Source organism: Epinephelus lanceolatus, chromosome 23, assembly GCF_041903045.1.
Source record: "Epinephelus lanceolatus isolate andai-2023 chromosome 23, ASM4190304v1, whole genome shotgun sequence".
In the NCBI taxonomy this organism is placed as follows: Eukaryota; Metazoa; Chordata; class Actinopteri; order Perciformes; family Serranidae; genus Epinephelus; species Epinephelus lanceolatus.
Genome location: NC_135756.1, coordinates 9,338,971 through 9,363,206, shown reverse-complemented (window position 1 = coordinate 9,363,206; position 24,236 = coordinate 9,338,971). Strand labels below are relative to the sequence as shown.

General features: G+C 42.3%; 1 protein-coding gene across 1 annotated transcript in view; it reads right to left on the bottom strand.

The window, feature by feature from the left end:
• Positions 1–24,236, bottom strand: part of acss3 (acyl-CoA synthetase short chain family member 3) — a 92,349-nt gene that overhangs the window by 46,597 nt on the left and 21,516 nt on the right. Inside the window, exons 9-10 of the mRNA XM_033614978.2 lie at positions 20,645–20,796; positions 4,760–4,863 (exon numbers count right to left, since the gene is read on the bottom strand). Coding sequence (XP_033470869.1) covers positions 4,760–4,863; positions 20,645–20,796 — 256 coding nt within the window. The remainder of the gene's footprint in view (positions 1–4,759; positions 4,864–20,644; positions 20,797–24,236) is intronic.

The window sequence follows — 24,236 nt, the reverse complement described above, 5'->3', positions numbered from 1 at the left end:
ACTCACTGTATTTCCTCCTTTATCAGTCTGCATCTCGTTTATCGTCCACGGAGGGTTTGTGCATTTAGCCCTTCTAAGGCAAGCTTGGGAGTTTAGTGTTGCTGGAGCCCACAGGAACGACACTCCACAACGCTTTTTTTTCTCCAAGTGAGGATTAGAATATGCAGTTCACATAACCACTTGAAGATCCACTCATTAAAGTATATGTCATCCAAGGGAGACAATAAAAACTAAAGTGATGGTCAAAGGTGTCAAATTGAAATTTAAGGTATGTTGATAGATTCATGTCATCAACTCATGCATTGTGTAACACTACAGACGAGCAGTATGGAGATATTTTGTGGTTTCAACTATGTGTTTTTGGACGTTTGAATCTGAGGCGCCCTCAGAGTTGTGTTGCTACCCCCTCTCCCCTGGGATCTCCGCAAGTGATGTGAGGACTCTAAAACTTCACCCGAGCCTCCCTCAGCATATGGATGAGTAGATAATGGCTGAATTTTCATTTTTGGGTGCACTATCCCTTTAAGTTATTTTTTCTCCGACTCAAGCTGCTGTGAGAGGCAGCAAAACATCCTTTCATTTTATAGTTACAGTTTACTAATAAAACTCTCCACAGTATGAACAGTGGTTACATGAGCCTCAAAACCAGACACAACTCAGCCCTGAGCAGAGTGACCGTCCTCTACTGACCAATCAGACTGCAGTGTTCACAGCTCCACCTTTTAGTACCAGATCTGTGTGCTAGGTACCCCAACAGAGGGGGGACCAAAAATGGGGACAGTACAGAACGGTTCCATTGGTACCTTTTATTCAATAGTAAGATTCTTTTTGTTTTGTCAGAAACAAACCAACTAAACTCCATTGAAATATACCGTAACTTTAGAGTGCTTAATCCAGCATAAATTTACCTGGTCTTGTCATATTAATGACATACTGCTGTCAAAATGGGCAGAGCAGTGTCTGTCATCAGGAGGAGCGTGTATTTCCTGTCTGATCACTCAGACATATTTTACACTCACTGGTTTGTTGCTATGTAGTTTGGTCAAGTGTGACTAAAAGAGATTTGCACAAACCTCAATTTGTGCTGAACAAAGCTGCACGTCTGGCTCTTCACTGCTCATCCTGTCAAGGGCATGCATTATGCTCTCTTCTGGCTCAAAGTGGTGGACAAGATTTTTGAGCAATCTCCTAGTCTTCTTTCGGGACTTTTGTACTTTGGCCAGGCCTAAAAGCTTACACCCAAGATTTCAATGACAGACTTGGTCATACTACCAGAAAGGGAACACAGGGTCATAAGGTAATTCCTGCTCCTGGTGTTCTGCAGAGCTACTACTCAATGGAATAATGCTACCAAGCTCCCCCTGAAATCTTGCTCGTTTTAAAAAACAACTCATAAAGTTGATTATTTGAAGAAATTCAAAGAAATTAGTGACACGTCAACTGTAATCTGATGTATGGCTGTATGTATCACAGTCCTGATGTTATCTTACTATATCTTACTCTGTTTATAGTGTCAGTTATTATGACTGATGTCAGTGCGATTGTCCTTTAAAGCTGTGGGGTTTCGGTAAAGGTATTGGGGGGGGGGGTCTAGGGGTGTGGGGGGGTGTAAGGGAAATCCAGGTTTTGGGTGAGTTGTATGAGGTTTTTGTTGTTGAATGTTCATGTATTTTCTTACTCAGGGCGGCAGTAGATAAGTCCATAGGCGCTTGGGTTGGGAACCCGTTTGGACCAAATATGGAGCGTGGACTGGTAGCTGGAGGGGTGCCAGTTTGCTTCCTGGGCCTTCTTCTTCTGCTTCTGCTTCTTCTACTAATGGCTAGCAATCCAAGTTAATAATTGAATAAGTGTATCTTCACATCTAACTAGATAAATTAAGGGTTTATGTCAACAAAACCAGAGTTGGTGATTGTTGGCACAGTGGAAAGATGATCACGCTCACATTCATACCTATGGCTCATAAACTGTAGAGTCACCAATCAACCTAACATGGTGTCTTTGGACTGTGGGAGGAAGCCAGAGTACTCGTACTCGTCGTACTCGTCGTCCTCCGCTTATCCGGGTCAGGGTCGCGGGGGCAGCAGCCTCAGCAAAGAAGCCCAGACAGTCCTCTCCCCAGCCACTTCCGTCAGCTCTGCCAAGGGAACCCCGAGGCTTTCCCAGGCCAGCCAGGCGATGTAATCCCTCCAGCGTGTTCTGGGACGGCCCCGAGGTCTCTTCCCGGTTGGACATCCCTGAAACACCTCCCAAGGGAGGCGTCCGGAAGACATCCTTACCAGATGCCCGAACCACCTCAACTGGCTCCTCTCGATGTGGAGCAGCGGCTCTACTCCTCGTCCCTCCCGGATGTCTGAGCTCCTCACCCTATCTCTAAAGCTGAGCCCAGCCACCCTGCGAAGGAAACTCATTTCGGTCACTTGAGCTCATGACCGTAGGTGAGGGTTGGAACGTAGATCGACCGGTAAATCGAGAGCTTCGCTTTCTGGCTAAGCTCCCTCTTCACCACAACGGACCGGTTAAGCGCCTGCATCACCGCTGACGCCACCCCAATCCGCCTGTCAATCTCCCGCTCCATCCTACCCTCACTCGTGAACAGGATCCCGAGATACTTAAACTCCTCCACCTGAGGCAGGACCTCCCCCCTCGACCTGGAGTGGGCAATCCACCCGTTTCCAGCTAAGGACCATGGCCTCAGATTTGGAGGTGCTGATTCTCATTCTAGCCGCTTCACACTCGGCTGCGAACCGTCCCAGCAAGATCTGGAGGTCACTGTTCGATGGGGCTGGGAGGACCACATCATCCGCAAAAAGCAGAGACGAGATCCTCCTGTCACTGAACCTGACACCCTCCACCACTTGGCTGCGCCCTGGCGCTTTGGCCGGCAGCCCTGGCGGAGTCCAACTCTCACAAGGGAACAGGTCCGACTTACTGCCGGCCACGCGAACCAGACTCGTGCTCCTTCGGTACAGGGACTGGATGGCCCTTAGCAAGGGGCCACCAATCCCATACTCCCATAGCACCCCCCACAGGATGCCCCTGGGGACACGGTTGTAAGCCTTCTCCAAATCCACAAAACACATGTGGACTGGTTGGGCGAACTCCCATGCCCCCTCCACCACCCTGGCGAGGGTAAAGAGCTGGTCCACGGTTCCACGTCCAGAGTACCCAGAGAAAATCCACACTGACATGGAGAGATCATGCAAACTCTGCACCGAAGGCCTCCCCCAGCCTGGGGTTCGAACCCCCCACCCTGGACTTGAACATGGAAACCTCTTGCTGTGTGGCGACAATGCTAACCACTGCACCACTGTGCTGCCCAAATCATTAAGAGAAGCGAAATCTCAAGAGATGATGACATGGATAACGTGACAATATGTGGCAGAATGGGTTGTGCTTGTTTAACTGCCATTTAAAAGAAAAAAGGAGTAACACCTGTGGTGGTGCTGTGCAGTGTTTCTGTGTTTCAGGTACAAATGACTGCGTGCATCATATCCAAGGAAAATGTCAGTAAATCTGAGTAAAATACAGACTTTGCTTGTCCAATGTGAATGCACCACACGAAACACAGATGTGGCAGGGTAATGTCTAAATCAAATGAGGTCCCCTGGTAATACAAGTCCCTTGAGCATAGGGCTATTGACAAACAACCATAATAAACTAGGGCCCAGGTTGGAAAATATAGAAGTTAAATTTGCTGAGGTGGTTGAAGTCAATGGAATAATGTCTTTTCCCCAAAATGATCTCCAGTTATCGCAGCTATTTTTCCATCTGCTCTATCTGCACACCCCTATCTAGCTTTGACTGCTATTCAAATAACTGGTGCAAATGGTGTCACTTTGTGTGATGATCAGTTCTCACGGAAGCTTAGAAAATCAAACATTGGGGTCTTTAGCGTCATAATGACTCCAGTAGAAGGGATCCAATCCCCTGGTCTACCATAGAAAACATAAAAGGGATTAATCAAAGAGGGGAGTTTGATCAAATGTGCTTCATAATGACGACGGGCTTTCGAGGGAATAGTGATTTCCTGGAGTTATGCCTCTTCTCAAGGCCAATTTAATGTCAATGGACTAATAAAATACAGCAAATACCACATTTATAGTCTTCTCACACTGATCAGCTTAAGATGGGACCGAGACTTAAAGATCAAGTTAAATTAAAACGTTATACACAGTTCATGCTAATAAAGTACTTGAGGTCCTTGAAATGCTTTCTCAGTGTGTATATCATAAGAGCTTAATCCCTAAAGTTTGAGAGTAAAGTGCTTCTCAACTTACTAGACTGACATAATTAATTGCACAAGGCAGCTTCACACTGAGCATATGGTACGGGATAAATGTTTGAGAGATTTTAACTTCAGCTAGCAGAAATACTGTAACACTAAGTCCATGAACTGCACACTCTGTATGCTGGGCCGGCTGTTATGTGATGCTTTGTACCCGAGAGATAAAAGAGACAGAACAGAACATAATGTTAGTGAGTCCATCATTCACTGCAAAGCTCAGTCACTGGTATCCAAGAGTCACTTTGCATTTCGTTTCCAACTTTCAATTTGCTGCTTCCTGTCCAACATGCAAGTTTAGGCTAAAAGGGAAATGTATGCAATCAGATTAGACAGGCGCACTCTATATTTATAGCAAAATCTTCCCCAGTGTGGCTTCAAATAGAGTGCATCAACAAGGTAAAAGTCACGGTTGTCAGATTCAGATCTCTCTCGCTCTCTCTGATTTCTGTCTTTAGAAAGTACAAAGCTTCCTACCAGTCTGCCACCAATGATCCAGGACGGGAACCCCAAAGCTCCTCTTTGCCCATTCCAGCGTCTCCACATCACAGCGTTCACCTGCCAGAAATAACGACTGCAACCTGCAAGGACAAACAGTCCATCTGTCAATCACCTTGAGGAAATGTGACATATCCACTCTGCCACAGGAATGGTAACATTTATGCAAGGATGAAATATACTTCTTGTGTTTTTTTAACCAAGTGTGAGTGTTTAACGCCTTTAACTATAAATTTCTGAAGGCTAATATGTGACAGAAAAAATGGGGTGCATGGCTGACAACAAATTCTGACAATTTAGTGTGTAGTGTATAGGGCTGCCCCCTAACAGTTGACCAAATGTTAGTCAACCAAAATGGTCATTAGTCGACAACATTTCATTGGTCACTCCGCAGAAGAAAACTAAAAATTAAACAAACATGAAACTATTAGGAGCTGTATCTTGTCAAAATAAATCAAAACCTATATGTCTGGACCATGTAGGAATTTAATTTGCCTAGCTCATGTTTTCCAGGCAGTTAAAGTACATGTGTATGGCCCCTAATTTCCAGGGCTGGTACCTGCGGTTATTCCACAGGCTAGTTAATAACATGTCGGGCAGGAAATCCAAAGTGTGGGATCATTTTGAGAAGGTGAAGGACGAACCCAAGGTGATATGTAAACTCATCTTCATTGGTCGACTACAAACATGACGTATCATCTGAAACATGTACTGTAAGTAAATGCAGTAAATGTAATTTTTGACCAGTTAGTCATGTCTGTCTGTACGTTAAATGTTACTCTTCAATTTACTGCACTGCACACAAACCGGGTCTGGTGGGAGCTAGCTAGCAACACCGCTACTAGCACTGTTTGGACCCAACAGCATTGCTGTGGAAACATTGTGCCCACAATCTGGGCTCCTCTCAGGTTACCCCAGTGAGTAAACCCCCTCATTGCTAGCACTGTTAACTGTGACAGCATGGCTAGTGGTGCTAACATAATAAACTATGCTAAGGGGGTTTTGTGGCTCAAAATGAAGCTGCTTAAGGCCCTGACACAACAAGCCTTTGGTCGGCCACAAGCAAAAGTTGGGCCATTGGTGAGTGTCCATCACCCTAGTCTGTGCAGTGTGTCCCATACCGTTGGCCCTTGTTGGCCCTAATTGGCTTTATTTCCACCAATTCATCCTGTTTAATCAGCAACAGCCACAGCGGAGCCCATCAGTGAATGAAATCACTCTGATTTGCAATCCAGCCCAGCACACTAGATGAGAAACAGAAGTGAGGAAAGTAAACAAAGAGGATAGAGAGGAAAGTAAACAAAGAGCTTAAGTTAAGAGGTAGTGAGATCAAAACCAACTTGTTACATAAGATAAGATTATATTTCTTGGCCATTGAGCTCTTCTGGGCACAAATGCAGCAGCAGAGAACCAGGCACGATGAAAGTGAAACTTAATCTTTCATTGCACTTGGTCTAAAAGTTTGCTTTCATTCACAAAAAGCTGCTCCTCTCATCCATTGATTTGATCTGATTGATTAACAGGTTAGTTAGAGGTTTGTGGGTGTTAGGCTATCAAAAGCAAAATAAACTGAAACTGACATCCCCATTCACTTCCTATTTATAAAAAGTGGGAGATCCATAAAGCTGTGCTGCTTGTAAGCTAGATTTTATTCTTTTAAATTTAAGAGTTCAGTGGGCAAAAAGAATTTCATTCAGCTGCTATTGAATGGAACACACCTTCAGTATCTCTGAAAGTGATTGAAGCAGAGAAAAAAATTTAAGTGGGCCTTGAAGAAATGGCAAGGAAATAGTCTCTCAGAATACTGTGTTAAACAAACACAGTATTATCCTTTTATGTTATGTCTTTTATTTTTCTATGTAATTACATAGCTACTGTATTTGCACGTGCACCTTGCCCAGTCTCCCACAGGATCACAATGGAAACAGGCTTGTGGCTTTATTGTGTAATTCAATCCTCAACAGTAGCAGGTGTTTGTGATAACTGGCTTCAGGTGAAGTACTTTTATGTGTATTTTATGATTGTCAAATAAACCTCTCTATCTAGCTTCCGATTTACCTCTTTGTTTAAAATGCTTTGCGAAGTGAAAGTTGTGTTATGAAAGTTATATCGATTGTGAAAACTGTGAGATGTACTGGAAACTACTGCTGATAACTCCTCTTGAATGTGACTTGGAGCTCAAGCAAAATCTCAAGGAAAAATTTTTTTGGACCACAACCTGTTTGCCTTTGAGGCAGCACCCTCCACTTCACTTTCCCTGTGATCCTCTGCTGTGACTGAGGCATCCTTTCCGCTGCCTCCGACAATGTCAAGCAGATAGTTCTTGTCACGTTTGCTGACTAAAGGATCTTTTCTTCCTGCCTATGATGGTTTGCCTCCTCACAGTCACACTTGTCAGGACAGTAGAGGTGAACCCCTGTTTGTGTTGAGCATCGTCTCCACCTGAGCCTCCCAGAGCTCATCCTTAGCCTTTTGCTTTGAATGTCAAGACAGAGAACACTGAATTCCACTTTTTCCTTCTCTCTGAAACTTGAATGCATTTTGACTGAGCTCAAAGGTGTTTCAAGTTGGGTGTTTGTCTGCCAGGAAACTCAGTCTTAGTGGGACTTCTGCTACATTTTCACTGCACAGTGGGGCTCCATTTGACTTGCTTGGAACCTTTCTTTTTGAGGTTTCCATTTGCAAAAGTTGTGGAGTACCTAGTACCTAGTACTTTTTTTGGTAGTACCTTAGTCAAGGTTCCAAGTGACATGTGTCAATGTTGTGTTTAATTTGTGAAGAGTATTTTGTTTTTCTTGCATGCCTACGGTAAATGAACAACCCAAAAATGGAGAAAATTCCTGCTGAATTGAAGTCATACGGGACCGCATTTAACAACAGCAAAAACTATATGAAAAGAATTTTTCACTGATTTGGATTCTTCGTTCACTGTGGAGGCATGTCAGAAAAGCAAAAATTCAGCGTAACATGGGGTGAGTAATCAATGTATCTATGGTCAGCTGGTGGGTGAAGTTTAACTTGTAGCTGAGCTATCGTTGATAACATTTGCAATTTGTTTTATTCACTTGACCCAGATTTTTTACTTGAGAAACCACCTCGCAGTTGTATGAATCCGCAAACCAGTCAAGCTTGAGTTACAATTCACATCCATGTCTGTGAAAACATCAATGCCTCGCACACATATTTCCCAAGCAGAACAGAAGATCTATACAATCAGCACAGTTTCAAGGTGGGATCCTAAGATTAGAGTCACCACTTCAGTATCTGACTGAATGTCTCTCCGTCTGTTCCAGAGAGTAATGGAATAATGGCCAGAAAAATGTTTTTGCAGAACATTTTGATGTCACAGTGAAATTGATCTTTGACGTTTTGAATATAAAATGTCATCACTTCATAATCCGATTGGACATTTGCGTGAAATTTTTTCATAATTAACAAATTAATTGACATGTTTTGTGAGGTCACAGTGGCCTTTGACCACCAAATCTGAATCAGGTCATTATTACATGCAAGTGGACGTTTGTGCCAGTTCTGAAGAGAGTCAAAGTGTTCTTAAGATATCATATTCACAAGAATGAGACAAACAATGTCAGTTCTTGAGATATCATAGTTACAAGAATCAGATGGATACAAGGTCACAGTAACCTTGATCTCTGACCACTAAATTCTAACCAATTCATTCTTAAATCCAAGTGGCAATTGGGCCAAACTTGAAAAAACTCTACCAAGGCCTTCTTGAGATATCACCTTCACGAGAATGAGACAAATGAGGTCACAGTAACCTTGAACTTTGACCTATGACCAACAAAATCTTATCAGTTCATTGTTGAGATCAAGTGGAGGTTTGTGCCAATTTTGAAGGAAGTCCTTCAAGGTGTTGTGGAGATATCATGTTCACGAGAATTAGATGGATGCAAGGTCACAGTGACATTGATGTTTGACCACCAAATTCTAATCAGTTCATTCTTAAGTCCAAGTAGACGTTTGTGCCAAATTTGAAGAAATTTCCTCTAGGCCTTCTTGAGATATCATGCTCACAAGAATGAGACAAACAAGGTCACAGTAACCTTGACCTTTAACCTATGACCAACTAAATCTCCTCAGGTCATCCTTTAGACCAAGTGGATGTTTGTGCCAATTTTGAAGAAAGTCCTTCGAGGTGTTTTTGAGATATCATGTTCACGAGAATGAGACAAACAAGGTCACAGTGACTATGACCTTTGACTGCCAAATTCTAATCAGTTCATTCTTAAGTCCAAGTGGACGTTTGTGCCATATTTGAAGCAAATCCCTGAAGGCCTTGTTGAGATATCGTTTTCAAGAGAATGAGAGAAATGGGGTCGGAGTGACCTTGACCTTTGACCTATGACCAACAAAATCTTATCAGTTCATAGTTGAGACCAAGTGGGTGTTTGTGTCAAATTTGTCCATCATGAGAATGGGATGGACAGAGAAAAGGACAACCCAGAAACGTAATGTCTCCAGCCATGGCTGTACCTGGCACAAAGGCATTAACATAGCAGTCAGTTAAAACCACGCTGTGGATAGTTGATGAAGTACAGACGTTCCTCTGTGTGGATGCCAATGAAAGGATTCAGCAAGAGCTGGACAGAGAAATGTGTGCTGTGTCGCCTTGAAAATAGCCTCATGGCAGTTTCACACTACATTGCTATGAGGGTCAACTAAAAGTCCCACTTAGATTGCCCTGGTGCTGTCTGCAGTGGAAAACTAAATTTAGAGCTGGTACCAAAAGTGTTTCAAGAAGAATCCAGTTGGATTGTGGAGATGAAGAATAAAGTGCTCTTTCTCCTCGGGAAAATTCTGCCCTTTGTACGACCTCTCAGTCAGTATTGATGTGATCCTGAATCATGAGTACCTGGAGACCACAAACTCTTGCAAGGACATCTGAATCTGTTAAAGTCATCCTTCTATGTTCAAACTGTAGTTTCCTCGTAGTTTTGTCAACTGCTGCTCCCTGGCTTCATGAAACCCTCCCTCTGTGACCTACAAGTGACCCAAAATACTGCAGTTTCTATCTTCAGCCTCCCCCGATTTCTCCCACATCATTCTTTCCCAAAACTCCCTCTGATGGCTGCCCATGGCTGCTCATATCTAATTCAAAACACTGCTGGCTGCTCACTACAAAGCTGCACAGGGATCTGTAACCCCCCTATATGTCCAGGCCCATGTGCAGCCATAGATGCTAGTCCCATCACTTCGCTTTCCCACAAATGACTGCTGGTCATCACTCATCGCTCTCAACCCTCCACGATGGCAAAATGGCTTTCCAACTCCAATCAAACTTGAAGTCACATTCTATCCTCAGTAACAGGCAGACAGATTTTCATCATGTCACCCCCTCCCCATTGAATCATATCTTTTCTGTTTCTCTCCCTGGATTATTTTCTATTCTCTTTTTCACTTGATTGATCTTTGGTCCTTGGGATATTATGTAGTCTGGTTTCTCTAGTTTTCAGTAACATTGTGTATGTAGAAGACAGCGTACAAAAAAAAAAAGTGATTTCATGTTAGTAAGCAGAAAAACATCATAAATATTCTGCCTTTGTTTATCACCACCAAGATTGTTGAAGGATGCCTGGGAGCCTTCAGACAGTTCAGTCACAGTAACACAATTCCGATCCAATAATGATGGAGATTTTAACGTCAAGTACCTGTAGTTAAGTTTTGAATCCGATGATGATTTTCTTTCTTCTTCTTTCTATGTTTCATGTCCAGTTTTCCCTAAACACTTTTTAGTTTGGTACCTTTGGAACCAAAAATAACCCTTCAGACATGGTACCTAGACCTAGGACCTACCTAGACTTAGACTTGACCTTGTTTGCTGTCCGAGATGTCCTGTGTAACAGGAGTCCTTCTTTCGGGATTGGGATGGGACAAGAATTTTTTTCTTTTACTCTGACATGGGATTGGGACGGGACCGGTGTCTCTTGTGGGAGTGTATGGAGCTACATTAGGGTCAAATGTTTTGTACTTGAAAAAATAAAATTTGAAACTGAAAATTCATGTGTTTATCTTGAATTTTGAAAAATAAAACAATGTATTCAAAATAAAAATAAGTGTATGAAACGTTTTTCAGGTTAAATATAATTTTGATTCACTTTGGTAATTCTTTTGAATGAATAATTTATTTTCACTTTTCACTTCCATATATATTTTAACATTTGAGGTCTTATTTTTTTCAGTTGCATGTTTTATCTTTTCAGATTCAGATCTTATTTTTTACAGTTTCAAATCTTATTTTTTCAGTTTCAAATCTGTTTTTTTGAGTTTCAGACTTTTGACCCTGATGTGGCGTGGGGGGCGTGGCATCAACTGAGAGGGGTGTGGAATCATGAGTGACAGTGCCTTCAGTGAATGTAGGAGCTAAAACAATTCTGACTCAACACTTACATACACCATATTCATGTGTCTGGCAGTGTAAAAATTGATGCCAGTGACAAACTTCCATTTAGAAATCTGTTTTAGACAGTACTGAGCACCAATTGCGGTATAAGAGCAATAAATTATGCCAGATTTTGCAGTTCAACAGCCACATTTTAAGTGCTGATATGTCCGATTTCCACATAGCACTGTGAACGCAGCGTAGTGTCCGTTTTGCTTGCGATGATGGCATCCGGTCAGTCGGGTCAATCTGCTGGAGCCCATACATCCAGCACACAGGTGAGAAATGTTAACTAAGCTTTGGGAAATCATAACAAACATTAAGGGGTCGTTTTTGTGACAACATACATTTTCACAGCTCCATCATCACGGCCCTGTTGATGCTTCCACATCCAGACGTGTCCCCTGGATGAAACCTTTAAGGTGCCACAAAAATCACCTGGAGCCAGGTCAGGTGAGTAGGGAGGTGTTTTAGGATTGTTTCCTTTTCCCCAAGCTCAAAGGTTTCATCCAGGGGACACGTTTACTGGATGAGGAAGCATCAACAGGGCCGTGATGATGGAGCTGTGGACAATCACACTTCACAGCTCTGACAAATTCGCCACTTAAAAGACGTCACAAAAAAAAGTATGCTGTCACAAAAACAACCCTTAGTATTTGTTATGATTTCCCAAAACTTAGTTAACATTTCTCACCTGTGTGCTGGATGTATGGGCTCCAGCAGATTGATCCGACCGACCGGACGCCATCATCGCTAGCGAAGCGGACACTACGCTGCGTTCACAGTGCTATGTGGAAATCGGACATATCAGCACTTAAAATGTGGCTGTTGAACTGCAAAATCTGGCATAATTTATCGCTCTTATACCACAATTGGTGCTCAGTACTGTCTAAAACAGTTTTCTAAATGGAAGTTTGTCACTGGCATCAATTTTTACACTGCCAGACACATGAATATGGTGTATGTAAGTGTTGAGTCAGAATTTTTTTAGCTCCTACGTTCACTGAAGGCACTGTCACTCATGATTCCACACCCCTCTCAGATGATGATGCCACGCCCCCCACGCCACATCAGGGTCAAAAGTCTGAAACTCAAAAAACAGATTTGAAACTGAAAAAAAAAAATTGAAAGTGAAAAAATAAGATTTGAAACTGTAAAAAGTAAGATCTGAATCTGAAAAGATAAAACATGCAACTGAAAAAAATAAGACCTCAAATGTTAAAATATATATGGAAGGGAAAAGTGAAAATAAATTATTCATTCAAAAGAATTACCAAAGTGAATCAAAATTATATTTAACCTGAAAAAACGTTTCAAATACTTATTTTTATTTTGAATACATTGTTTTATTTTTTCAAGTTTCAAGATCAACACATGAATTTTCAGTTTTATTTTTCAGTTGAAATTTTATTTTTTCAAGTACAAAACATTTGACCCTAATGTAGCTCCATAGGAGTGAGACGGGACAGGAGTGAAAATCCACTTCTGTGTCACCTTATACTCTTCAGCTCTGGTCGGTGATGTACGTCCCCACATGACTGGTGGAGGGTGCACAGCCATCAGTCACTATCAGAGCCAAGTTCAGCCTGTAATGACGTTTATAAAACTTGCTATCTGCATGGATTAATGGGCCAAACTGATAAATCGGTCAGTCTCTCGTTTAGAGATTAGTTAACCACCTAAATCAAAACATAATCGAAATTGCCAGCTGTAAATGGCAGCTTCAGTTTGATTACGTACACTTTTAAGTCATTATTTCTTACAGCAGAGTTTTATATGACTGCAGTGGAAACATAGTGGCACTACTTACTCACACAGCACTTATAAGGACTCATAATAACAGATTTAAGGACAAAGCTTTCAGTAAATGCCTGAACTGTATCAAATATGTAAGAAGTATATCAAGGACCATGTTAAAACCTCTGAATTAACAATGTACCATGATTCATCTATCAGATAGATCCTGCCCTGCTACGTAACATGTGGAATAAATGAATGATTGACTCACTGCCCCAGCAGTGACCTTATGTTCCAGTTAAACCCCGCTACACTCCCACTATCATGCTTCTAGTTATCCAAGGACAATTCACATTCTCTACAGCTTTCATGTTTTCTAAGGAGTTCAGTGGAAGTAAAGTTTGGAGGATTCACACAGACACTGTGACCTCAGAAATGGTGGTGGGAGGGCGAGGCTTTGGCTGCTGCCCAAGCTCAGGGACTGCGCACTGAGTCAGTAATAGTCAGTGTAAACATCTGTGTTGCTTTTCCCGGAATAAAAAGAGCTTAAGAAAGTTTTTCTTTCACTTTTTAAACTCTTTCTCTAAAAGAAAATCAAGGACGGTATGTAAAACGTTAATGATGGTGATGTACGAGTTATTTCAGATTACACCTTCATGGCATGAAGCAACAATATTTATATTTTTTGCATCTCAACAGCTTGTCAGTTGTTCCCAATCTTGTTAAAATTCAAATGCCTCCTTTCATCTGCCGATTAAAAGTAGAAAAATAATTATCTAAAAGTTAAGCCATCTGTCTCAAAATAAAGTTCTTCACAGTGTGAGGACAAACAAAGACATAATTGATTCACGTTAAAACCAGGAAGTGTGCCACCTGTTTAGTTCACCCACTCTGGGTTACTGGTGAAGGTGAAGTACAATGATAGTAAATGTACTCTGAACTTTACTGATGCAGGGCTATAAAAGTATGTTAACAGCAAAAGGAAATATTCTCTCTCAACAGTAACTCTGGCCACAACATGTTAACCATTAAAAACTACTTCTCTGCTAGTTAGTGAAGATAAGATTACACTAATCTCTACAGTTTGACCTTGAAGTGGGCCGATAAAGCAAATATCAACATGTTCTTGGTGGTTAAGGTTATCCACATGATGGCCTTTTGTCACATATTGGAAGTCTACAAATTGGTAATGTGTTTAAAGCTGATTCTATAAGTGGTGGGAATATAATGGAGACACTAAAGTTTGCAGCAATTATATTTTCCACACAAATTGACAATTTAACTCTAAAACTAGTGCATGAATGTCTGTGTATGACCTGTTGTGTGCGTTAGTGTATAGTGTACTTTGGCCCCTAAAGGCCTCAATGAGGAATTTGACATAAGACCATTCTTGTGATCCTGTATTTCTATATTCCGTCATGTCTGTTATGGTGCTCACAATAACACTGTCAGTTCGACTAACAGAATAGATAGATATGTATATAATGTCTTTTTGTGGCTTTCGAACTGGTGTTACATATCTACATACTACTTATCATTAGTCTTACCCGCAATGTTTCAATAAGAAAATGATGGTTTGTCCAAAAATCAGTCTTAAATTTGGTTCCCACTCCTGTCCTGTTACTTTTAGTTAGATGTGGTGTTTTTTTTGGACTCAAGTTGTACCGGTGACTTTTTTAACATCAACGTCAACGCCTGGTGGTGAAAAATCTACGAGACATAGACAAGCTCAACCAAAAAGTACGGAACACACTCTGCGTCTCAAAATGGCGTCGCCACCTTCAGGCAACACAAACACAATGGATGTAAATGCTATGGATATGTCGGAGTTGGTGCGGAAAGTAAACCAGCAAAATGATGGAGCAGAAATTGTCTAAACTCACGAATAAATAGACAGAGGCGCCTCTAAAAGATGTTGTTAGCTAGCTAACTAGCTAGCTAGCCCACAGTCCCTACACTTCACTCCCTGCCACTAGAATAGAGTTTAGAATCGGAGAGATACGCTGTGTCGCCCGCCACGGAGCACCATCTTGGTTACTTGGAGACTACCTGTGTGAGGAATGTGGTGGAAAGCTCCGAAGATGGGCTCAGTAGCAGCTGTAGCAACTCAAATTTAGCCTATTCAAACCACAGCACGGGGGTTTATAGCAGGCTGGGTCTAATCTGTGTAACAGCAGCAACAGAAAGTTTACTGATCCAGTGAGGGAGTTTATGGTTGGCTGGCTGAAATCAAGTCGCCATTCAAGCAGCTGTAGGTCCGCCATTTACTGCTTTCTCACTTCGGCTTTGTTTTTCTTTTTTGTGACTTGCAATTTTTATCTTTTATTTAAAAAATGCACAGTGAACACAAATCCAGTGTACAAATACAACTTGATCCAACCCCCTCCCCACTTAAGCCAAGATTTTTCTACCCTATTACAACTCCTATATGACTTTTCCCATTTCAGCAACCCAGTCCTGAAAAGCAGGTGATCCAGGTGCTTTCCAGTTCTTAAATATGTTTTGCCACCCAATCATTATTGCCGTCTGGGTCCATTTCTCCGTATCTTGAGGGAGTGCCAACAAAACCCTACCATCTCCAAAATGCAAGCCTATAACATCAACAATATAGCTGTGAATCTTTGGCTTTGTTTTTCTTGAAACAGAAATTAGGTGCCAGTAATTGTAGATAGGGCTGGGCAGTATATCAATATTATATCGATATTGTGATATGAGACTGGATACAGTCTTAAATTTTTGGTATCATAGAATCCTAAGTGTTGTCTTTTTCTGGTTTTTCAAGGCTGCATTACAGTAAAATTATGTGATTTTCGGAACTTGCCCAACTGTTGGACTGCTGTCATATTATTTGCCTCTACCAACTCAGTCATTATCTCCACATTATTAATGATTTCTTATCAAAAATATCATTGTGTAAATATTTTGTGGAAGCATCAATACCATGGCAATATCAGTATCGAGGTATATGGTCAAAAATATCAAGAATTTTGTTTTCTCGATATCGCCCAGTCTTACTCGTACATTATGAAAGAAGAAGAAAATCTGCACACTGAATTAGAGCTCCCAGTTTACTTTGTTGACTTAAATGCAACGTTTCTACCCAAATGGTCTTCCTCAGGCAACTTCAAAAGAATGAAATGGCAGGTATATATATAGGCTAAGAGCCAGGTGACATCCCACCCACGTCATCTGTCAATCAAACAATCCGACAGTCGTTCAGGTGAGCCATATATACTGTAGGCATATAATGGCTACTTAGTATGCACGAAGGATTTGCATATCAATAAGTGCAAAGACTACAGATACACAAAATATACAAATTGTTATTGGGGAAACACACAATACAAAAGAGACAACTATTAGAAATAACTTTTTTAGAATTTTTTAGAAAATGTTTTAAGATTTTTTTAGAATTTTATGGAAAAAGTTTTGCAAAAAACAAACAAACACAGGATTACAGTTTTAAAAGGAACACTGCTTGGAGAATAAAAACACCAAATACCAGTTCACAAAAAGGGCTTAATGTCAAAATCCTAACATTGTGGCCTGCTTTTTTTAAAAAACACACAGGTCGCAACATTTCTATTCATGGGGCCATCACATGCAGTACCATACATGTGACTTACATGATCCGTTGCCCATGCGGCCTTGCGTATATTGGGAAAACATCCAGGGAATTACGTACTAGAATCAGTGAACGCAGGAGCAAGATCAGATCGGGCGACGAGCACAGCCCTGTTGCGGCCCATTTTAAAAAAGCAGGCCACAATGTCAGTGCTCTGCGCTATCTAGGAGTGGAGAGGGTTCAAAAACAGCGTAGGGGTGGTGACATTGAAAGAAGACTCCTTCAAAGGGAGACCTACTGGATCTTCTTTCTCAATACCATGTCACCTAATGGCCTTAATGAGGATTCTGACATTAAGCCCTTTTTGTGAACTGGTATTTGGTGTTTTTATTTTCCAAGCAGTGTTCCTTTTAAAACTGTATTCCTATGTTTGTTTGTTTTTTTGCAAAACATTTTCTAAAAAATTCTAATTTCTAATAGTTAAATTGTCTCTTTTGTATTGTGTGTTTCCCCAATAACAATTTGTATATTTTGTGTATCTGTAGTCTTTGCACTTATTGATATGCAAATCCTTTGTGCATACTAAGTAGCCATTATATGCCTACAGTATATATGGCTCACCCGAACGACTGTCGGATTGTTTGATTGACAGATGATGTGGATGGGATGTCACCTGGCTCTTAGCCTATATATATACCTGCCACCTGCCATTTCATCCTTTTGAAGTTGCCTGAGGAAGACCATTTGTGTCGAAACGTTGCATTTAAGTCAATAAAGTAAACTGGGAGCTCTAATTCAGTGTGTGGATTTTCTTCTTCTTTCTGCATGGACCCCTACTACCCAGCACCTGACCAAAAACAGTACTGGATGTGCGCACAACTACTCTGTCTTCTGTTACTCGTACATTATAACAACAAAATTCTTGATACCTTGATATCTCTGTCTTCTTATTTTATCGATTCAGGCCTTGAAGGAAAACTGTGATACATAAGTGAAGTGATTATTGTCCTACCTCTTGTGAATACCCTGGTATATTCTCAGGAGTTCATTTAAGATAAAGTCAAACAGGGTGCAAACATCACCATCTTAAACAGCATCATCTTTAAACCTCTATTAACTGAAGCCACTCACTTTGGCCTCTCAGCATTGAGATCGTCCTCCCGTCTTTAAAGCACTGATGACAGAGTGTCTGCCTCTTTTGTCAGGCTTCATTTATGCAGACTGCTGCTGCCTTCACAACTTCAGACAGCCAGACTCTGGATGTAATTTTCACATCGACGGTGACAAGTAATATAGCTCAAGTATATTGATAAGGGTCCAAGACGGTTACAGTTGAGCAGCCTCTGGAGGGGTAAATGTCTCATAGTGTCAATAATCTGCAGACAGGGTGTTTGAACTGTATCAAATTATCACTTGAATCCATTCTAGCGTGAAATTATGTGTTTAATAATAAAGCTAACAGGATTTTCTGAAAGGTTTTACTACTTCCATCGACACACTTTTAATTAAAAGCAGCATTACTGGTATTGACATATCCCTCCAAGTGTTATAGGAAGTGGAAAAACGCATAGACTAGATGTGGATCCATTAGGCAATACTGTCACAAACCATTTCGTTCTTTTAGTAAATTAAACTTTCAGGACAGACAAGAATTGAATCACAAATTGTCAGTAACTCCCCCATTAAACAAACCTTCTAAATATCAGTATTAGACAGTCTGAGTTTTAAAATGCCACATTTTATTGGCAGAAAATCTGTTTGTGAAACTGCAAAACTGAAAGTACACATCATCAGTTAGCGAATGAAAGGCTCAGACGTTGAGCCGCCCTGCGCCAAAATGAAATCATGTTTCATTGCTTCCTTTCTATTGCTGCCTCTGTGTCATGGTGACATGTTTTGTTCAGCGCCAAAGGGAAATGCAGTAATCTTTCACAAACCTGCCTCCTCCAAGGGGAAAAGGCACATTAAGAACAAGAAAGTATACACAGAAACAGCATGTCGCCTAAATGACTGATTGCAGCGAGGTTGAAACTGAGACGATAAATGCCAACAAATATTTGAGGCAGAGATATTGGAGGAAATAATCTCTGTTTGCAAGTACAGCAGTTAAAAAAGGCGCTGTGCATTCAGCTCAGGGAACAACCGGAGATCGTCAAGTTCAGCACACAGTGCCAGAGTTACTGAATGATTCACCAGGGCCATAGGTCACCCGCTCCCGAATTGCTTTATGATTGTGTGCTTAGAGGCATTTTTACACTGCTGAACAGAATGAAAGTGGTGCATTGACACCACAACCCTCGAGGTCCAAATTTCTCTGCACCACACCAAACAATTAACAATTCCGATCATCTCAGCAAGTATTTCACTCACTGGGCCAAACTAATACTATGAAAAATGTTTGTTTTTAACTCGGAGCTACAGGAGACCTTTACCTGAATTGTGAGACAGAGGCAGCCGAGGAAACAAGCCCATGCAGTATGATTTAATGTGGGTGAGCTGAGGTGACCTGCCATTGTTTGTTATCCATCCTGATTAAGACCCGAGCGAGTCGAGGTTGCAGACTGTGAGCTGTGGAGGTGGGAGAGGGCTGTGCATCAACAGATGGCCGGAGACTAACGAGAGGCTGGACAGGCTGTGCAGAACACCGTCAGCCAGGAGATACTTTAACACATCACTCCTGGCATTTCAGAGCTCAACAAACAACCTGCAGCTGAGGGTTAAAACCTTCACCCACTGTCTTCACAGTTCTCACATTTAGTTTCTCAGAGCACCAAATTTTGTGCTTCAGTCCATGTAACACTCAATTAACATGATAAGAACATGGATCATAAGCTGCTTTTACACTGCCAGATTTTCCTCGAATGTTGGGTCGTTTTGCCGGCAAGCTGCGAGCGTTTAGACACACAGAGTCGGATTGGCGAGTTGATCCGAGGTGCCCGATTTTCCGCATCGTAGGGTAGTCATACTGGCGGAACCTTTTAAGTTTAAAAAGACAGAGGCGGCCTTCCGCAACGGGAGGGGCTGTTGATGACTTGTGGGAGGAGCTGTTGATGACGCCGCACGTGCGAGCCACTGGCGGTGGATAAACAGGAAACAGCTGATAGCAGGAATTAGCGAGCAGCTAATAGCAAGAGGGAAACACAAACCTGACAGACACATGAGCAACTGGGGAGACAAGGAATTGCGCGCCCTCCTTGTCCTCGCAAGTGAAGAGGCCATTAACCGTCAGATGACGAGAACGGTGAAGAACGGGCAGACTTATGAGAGAATCACCGAAGGACTGACCAGCCGCGGCTTCCCTCCCACGTCACTGTTTACGTCACACACTGAGCTACATGTTTTGTTACTTGCTCACGCCCCCCATTGCCCCGAAAAAGGCTCATTCTGTATAAACAAAAGTAGGCAGGTGGCATTTTGCTGCACTCCCTGATTTTGTTTTTATACTGCCAATGCTGAAAAAAGACTGATTGGGCTTTCCTGCAAATTTGCACAATTCTATCTAAAAGGGGCTACAGTCTAATGGGCTGAAGGGTTTGCTATGAAAATCTTTCTCTTACATCTTACACCATGCCAAATTAAAAGCCTGTGGTATCTTTCAAGAAAATCATACACATATCCATCCATTATCTCACACTGATCCAGAGCCCAGTCGTGGGGGCAGCAGTCTAAGCAAAGTATTCCAGATGTCCTTTTCCCGAGGAGCATTTCCCAGGCCAGATGAGATAAATAATCTTTGCAGCGTGTTCCGGATCTACCTGGGGCCTCCTACCAGTGGCACATGCCCAGTAAACCTCTAATGGGAGACGCCCAGGAGGCATCCTGATCAGATGCCTGAACCACCTGAACTGGGCCATCTTTATGCAAAGGAGCAGCGACTCTACTCCGAGCTCCCTCTGGATGTCTGGGCTCCTCACCCTGTATCTAAGGCTGAGTCCAGCCGTACCGCCACATTTAACACTGCAAATGGAAATAAAGTTTTCTTTGACTAAAGTGTTCCTGACTGAATTACTATTATGGGTATAAGAATGTGTAGCTACCAGGCACCTGTGGACATGTTCAGATTTGACTGAATAGATGAATAAAAAAGCTGAATTACAAAGGAAATACTGCACTATCAACATTACAGGGACTTCCTGTTGTGCCAAGTGTTGCTCACTACCTGGACAGGGGGTATTTTTTCCCAACTTCAGCATGTGGGTCCTGCTGGCGAATGGCTCGGATGGCGGTGGGTGCTGTGAACATGGAGGAGGCTCCGTGTTCAGATAGGACACGGAAGAACGCCCCTGGGTCTGGAGTCCCCACAGGCTTACCCTGTAAAACAGACAGAATAGCGACAGCTGGTTGGTTCACAAACTGTAACACGGGATGCAAGGATATAAATCATATGACGGACTGTCTACAGAGCGAACAGCAGATACATGGATTATTATGGAAGCTCAAAAACATTACAGCAATATTTCCACAATGTTCCGCTGTACAAATTCACTTCAACTGTGAACTACAAACCATGAATATTCATAGAGCAGCTGTTTAAACTGGAGAGGCTCACTGGAAGGCTGCCTTCCAGACAGATGGGCCCCGAAATCCACGGATTAGAAAACACAGTTGCACTATTGGAGTATTGTTTGTCTAGAAGAAAAGACATAGACAAAAGAAGCCTGCGGGCAAATGACTCCAATAGCAATTTCCACTGTGTTTCTGCGATTCACCTAGCCTCTCCCTACAGTGAGGAGACAACTACAGATGAGAATGGTAAACAGCAGCAGTGAGTTGTGGGTGTCATTTTTGCTCTGGTTAAATATTTGTGTCTGTGTATTGATCAGAGGAAAGACAAAAGGTTGGCAGCATCATGCCTGAGGAGCGATGGGCTGTTAGCACAAGTGCCATGTGAGACAAACTCAGTGGCTGGAGCCAAACATTGATTCAAGGAAGTCAGATGAATTCATTGTCCAGCTGTGCTGCTTCCTACAGGTGACAGAAAAACAGTGCATTTCAGCAAAATGTTAATTTCACCCAACTGTATCGGTTCAAATCTTTAGGACGCAGCCCCTCCGCTGAGCACAACTTCGCCATGCAGCACACCCAACGTCTCATAAAGATGAATGGTAATTAGGCACAAACAAGCTTAACATTTTCTGCATGACTGTGTGTTTTGAACAGCCACTTGATGCATCCGATTATTACAGGTAATTTGGCTTTGCTTTGTGAGTCGATGGCCTGACAGCTCGTGGAATACATTCTCTACGCAGGTTATTTATGTGGGGGGTTATTAGCATGCAACAGAATGTGTAGGCCAGGGCGGAGAAGGATGTGTGTCTGTCTCTTGATCTTTTCCTGTATGTCTTACAGTGTAGATTTTATGCTGAGGACCACACATTACATCAGTGCTGTTACTTTGGGGCGACTGTGGCTCAGGAGGTGAAGCAGGGCTTCCACTTATCGCAATATCAGCGGTTTGATCCCCAGCTCCTCCAGTCTGCACGTCGAAGTGTCCTTGGGCAAGATACTGAAACCCAAATTGCTCCTAACAGCCGTGCCATCATTATGTGGATGTCTAAACCAACTGAGTTGTAGGTGGCACCTTGTTTGGTAGCCTCGGCCACCAGCGTGTGAATGTGTGAATGTGAGTAGTGTAAAAGTGCTTTGACGGGTAAGACTAGAAAGGCGCTATACAAGTGCAAGTCCATTTTACAGTCTTCCTTTTTTTGTAAAATGCTAAAATGATTTACAAACTAAAATGGAATGATAAAAGACCTGGAATGAGGCTTAATTTATTGTATTTGCCAAATGATTGAGGGTAGGAATGAGATGATATCCAAACATTCACAATAAGTTGACAATGGTGAATCTCCACTGTTGGGATAATCATGAATATCCCACTGGTTCTGTTAGCTTCGAGCTAAGCTTACGAAACGATTGGGACAAGAGTCAGCACCTCCAAATCTGAGGCCATGGTTCTCTGCCAGAATCCGGTGTATTGCCCCCTCTTGGTTGGGAGGGAGTTACTGCCACAAGCAAAGGAGTTCAAGTATCTCGGGGTCTTGTTCACGTGTGAGGGTAGAATGGAGTGTGAGATTGATCGTTGGTTTGGTGTGGCGTCTGCAGTGATGTGCGCACTGCCGTGGATTGACGTAGTGAAGAGGGAGCTGAGCTGGAAGGCGAAGCTTTCAATTTACTGGTCCATCTATGTCCCAAACCTCACCTATGGTCATGAGCTCTGGGTAGTGACCGAAAGAATGACATTGCAGATACCAGCGGCCGAAATGAGTTTCCTCCGAGGGGTGGCTGGGCTCAGCCTTAGAGACAGGGTGAGGAGCTTGGACATCCAGAGGGAGCTCAGAGTAGAGCCACTGCTCCTTCGCGTCGAAAAGGGGTCAGTTGAGGTGGTTCAGGAATCTAATTTGGATGTCCCCTGGGGGCCTTCTGTTGGAGGTGTTGGAGGGATTACATATCTCATCTGGCCTGGGAACACCTTGGGGTCCCCAGGAGGAGCTGGAAAGTGTTGCTGGGGAGAGGGACGTCTGGGGTGCTTTGCTTGGCCTGCTGCCCCCACAACACAGCCCTGGATAAGCGGATGAAAATGGATGGATGGATGGATGGATGGATGGATGGATCATGTCCAGCAGCATCCAAAGAGTCAGGGCTTGATATTAAAGCTAGCTCGGAGCATGTAAACTCTATGTTTGGGCAAGTGGAATGCCTCATGCAGTTCTCTGATCGAACAAGTGGAAAAAAATGTAAATAATCAGCATAAGAATTATGGCAAAAAAACATGTTTTGTGAGGTCACAGTGACGTCAAGTCACATTCACTTTGAGTCAAGGATGAACTGACTAGATATTGGTGGTCAAAGTGCCAAATTTGAAGAGGCGTCAATTAAGATATCGTGCTTAAAAGAATGACATGGAGGCAAGGTCACAGTGACTCAGATAGTACCTATCTAACCTCAAACACAGCTGTAAGACCTAATATATATTTAGATTGCTTCTCCCCAATTTCTCTTCAAGAATTGACAGCAGTGATTTCTTCATCTAAATCATCAACGTGTCTCTTAGACCCCATCCCAACTAGGCTACTTAAGGAGGTCTTTCCTTTAGTTAACACTCATATGTTAGATATGATCAATATATCCTTATTAACAGGCTATGTACCACAGTCTTTTAAGGTAGCTGTAATTAAACCTCTACTAAAAAAGCCCACCCTGGATCCAGAGGTGTTAGCCAACTATAGACCAATATCTAATCTTCCCTTTATGTCAAAGATCCTTGAGAAAGTAGTTGCAGACCAGCTGTGTGATTTTCTCCATGATAATAATTTATTTGAGGAATTTCAGTCAGGATTTAGAGTGCATCATAGCACTGAGACAGCTCTAGTTAAAATTACAAATGACCTTCTGATTGCTTAAGACAAAGGACTTGTCTCTGTACTTGTTTTATTAGATCTTAGTGCGGCGTTTGACACAATTGACCATCAAATTCTACTGCAGAGACTGGATCACTTAATTGGCCTAAAAGGTTCTGCACTAAGCTGGTTTAAATCTTATTTATCTGATCGTTTTCAGTTTGTTGACGTTCATAATGAATCATCCTTACGTACCAAAGTTTGTTTTGGAGTTCCGCAAGGTTCTGTGCTCGGACCAATCCTATTTACGCTATATACAGTACAGGCCAAAAGTTTGGACACACCTTCTCATTCAATGCGTTTTCTTTATTTTCATGACTATTTACATTGTAGATTCTCACTGAAGGCATC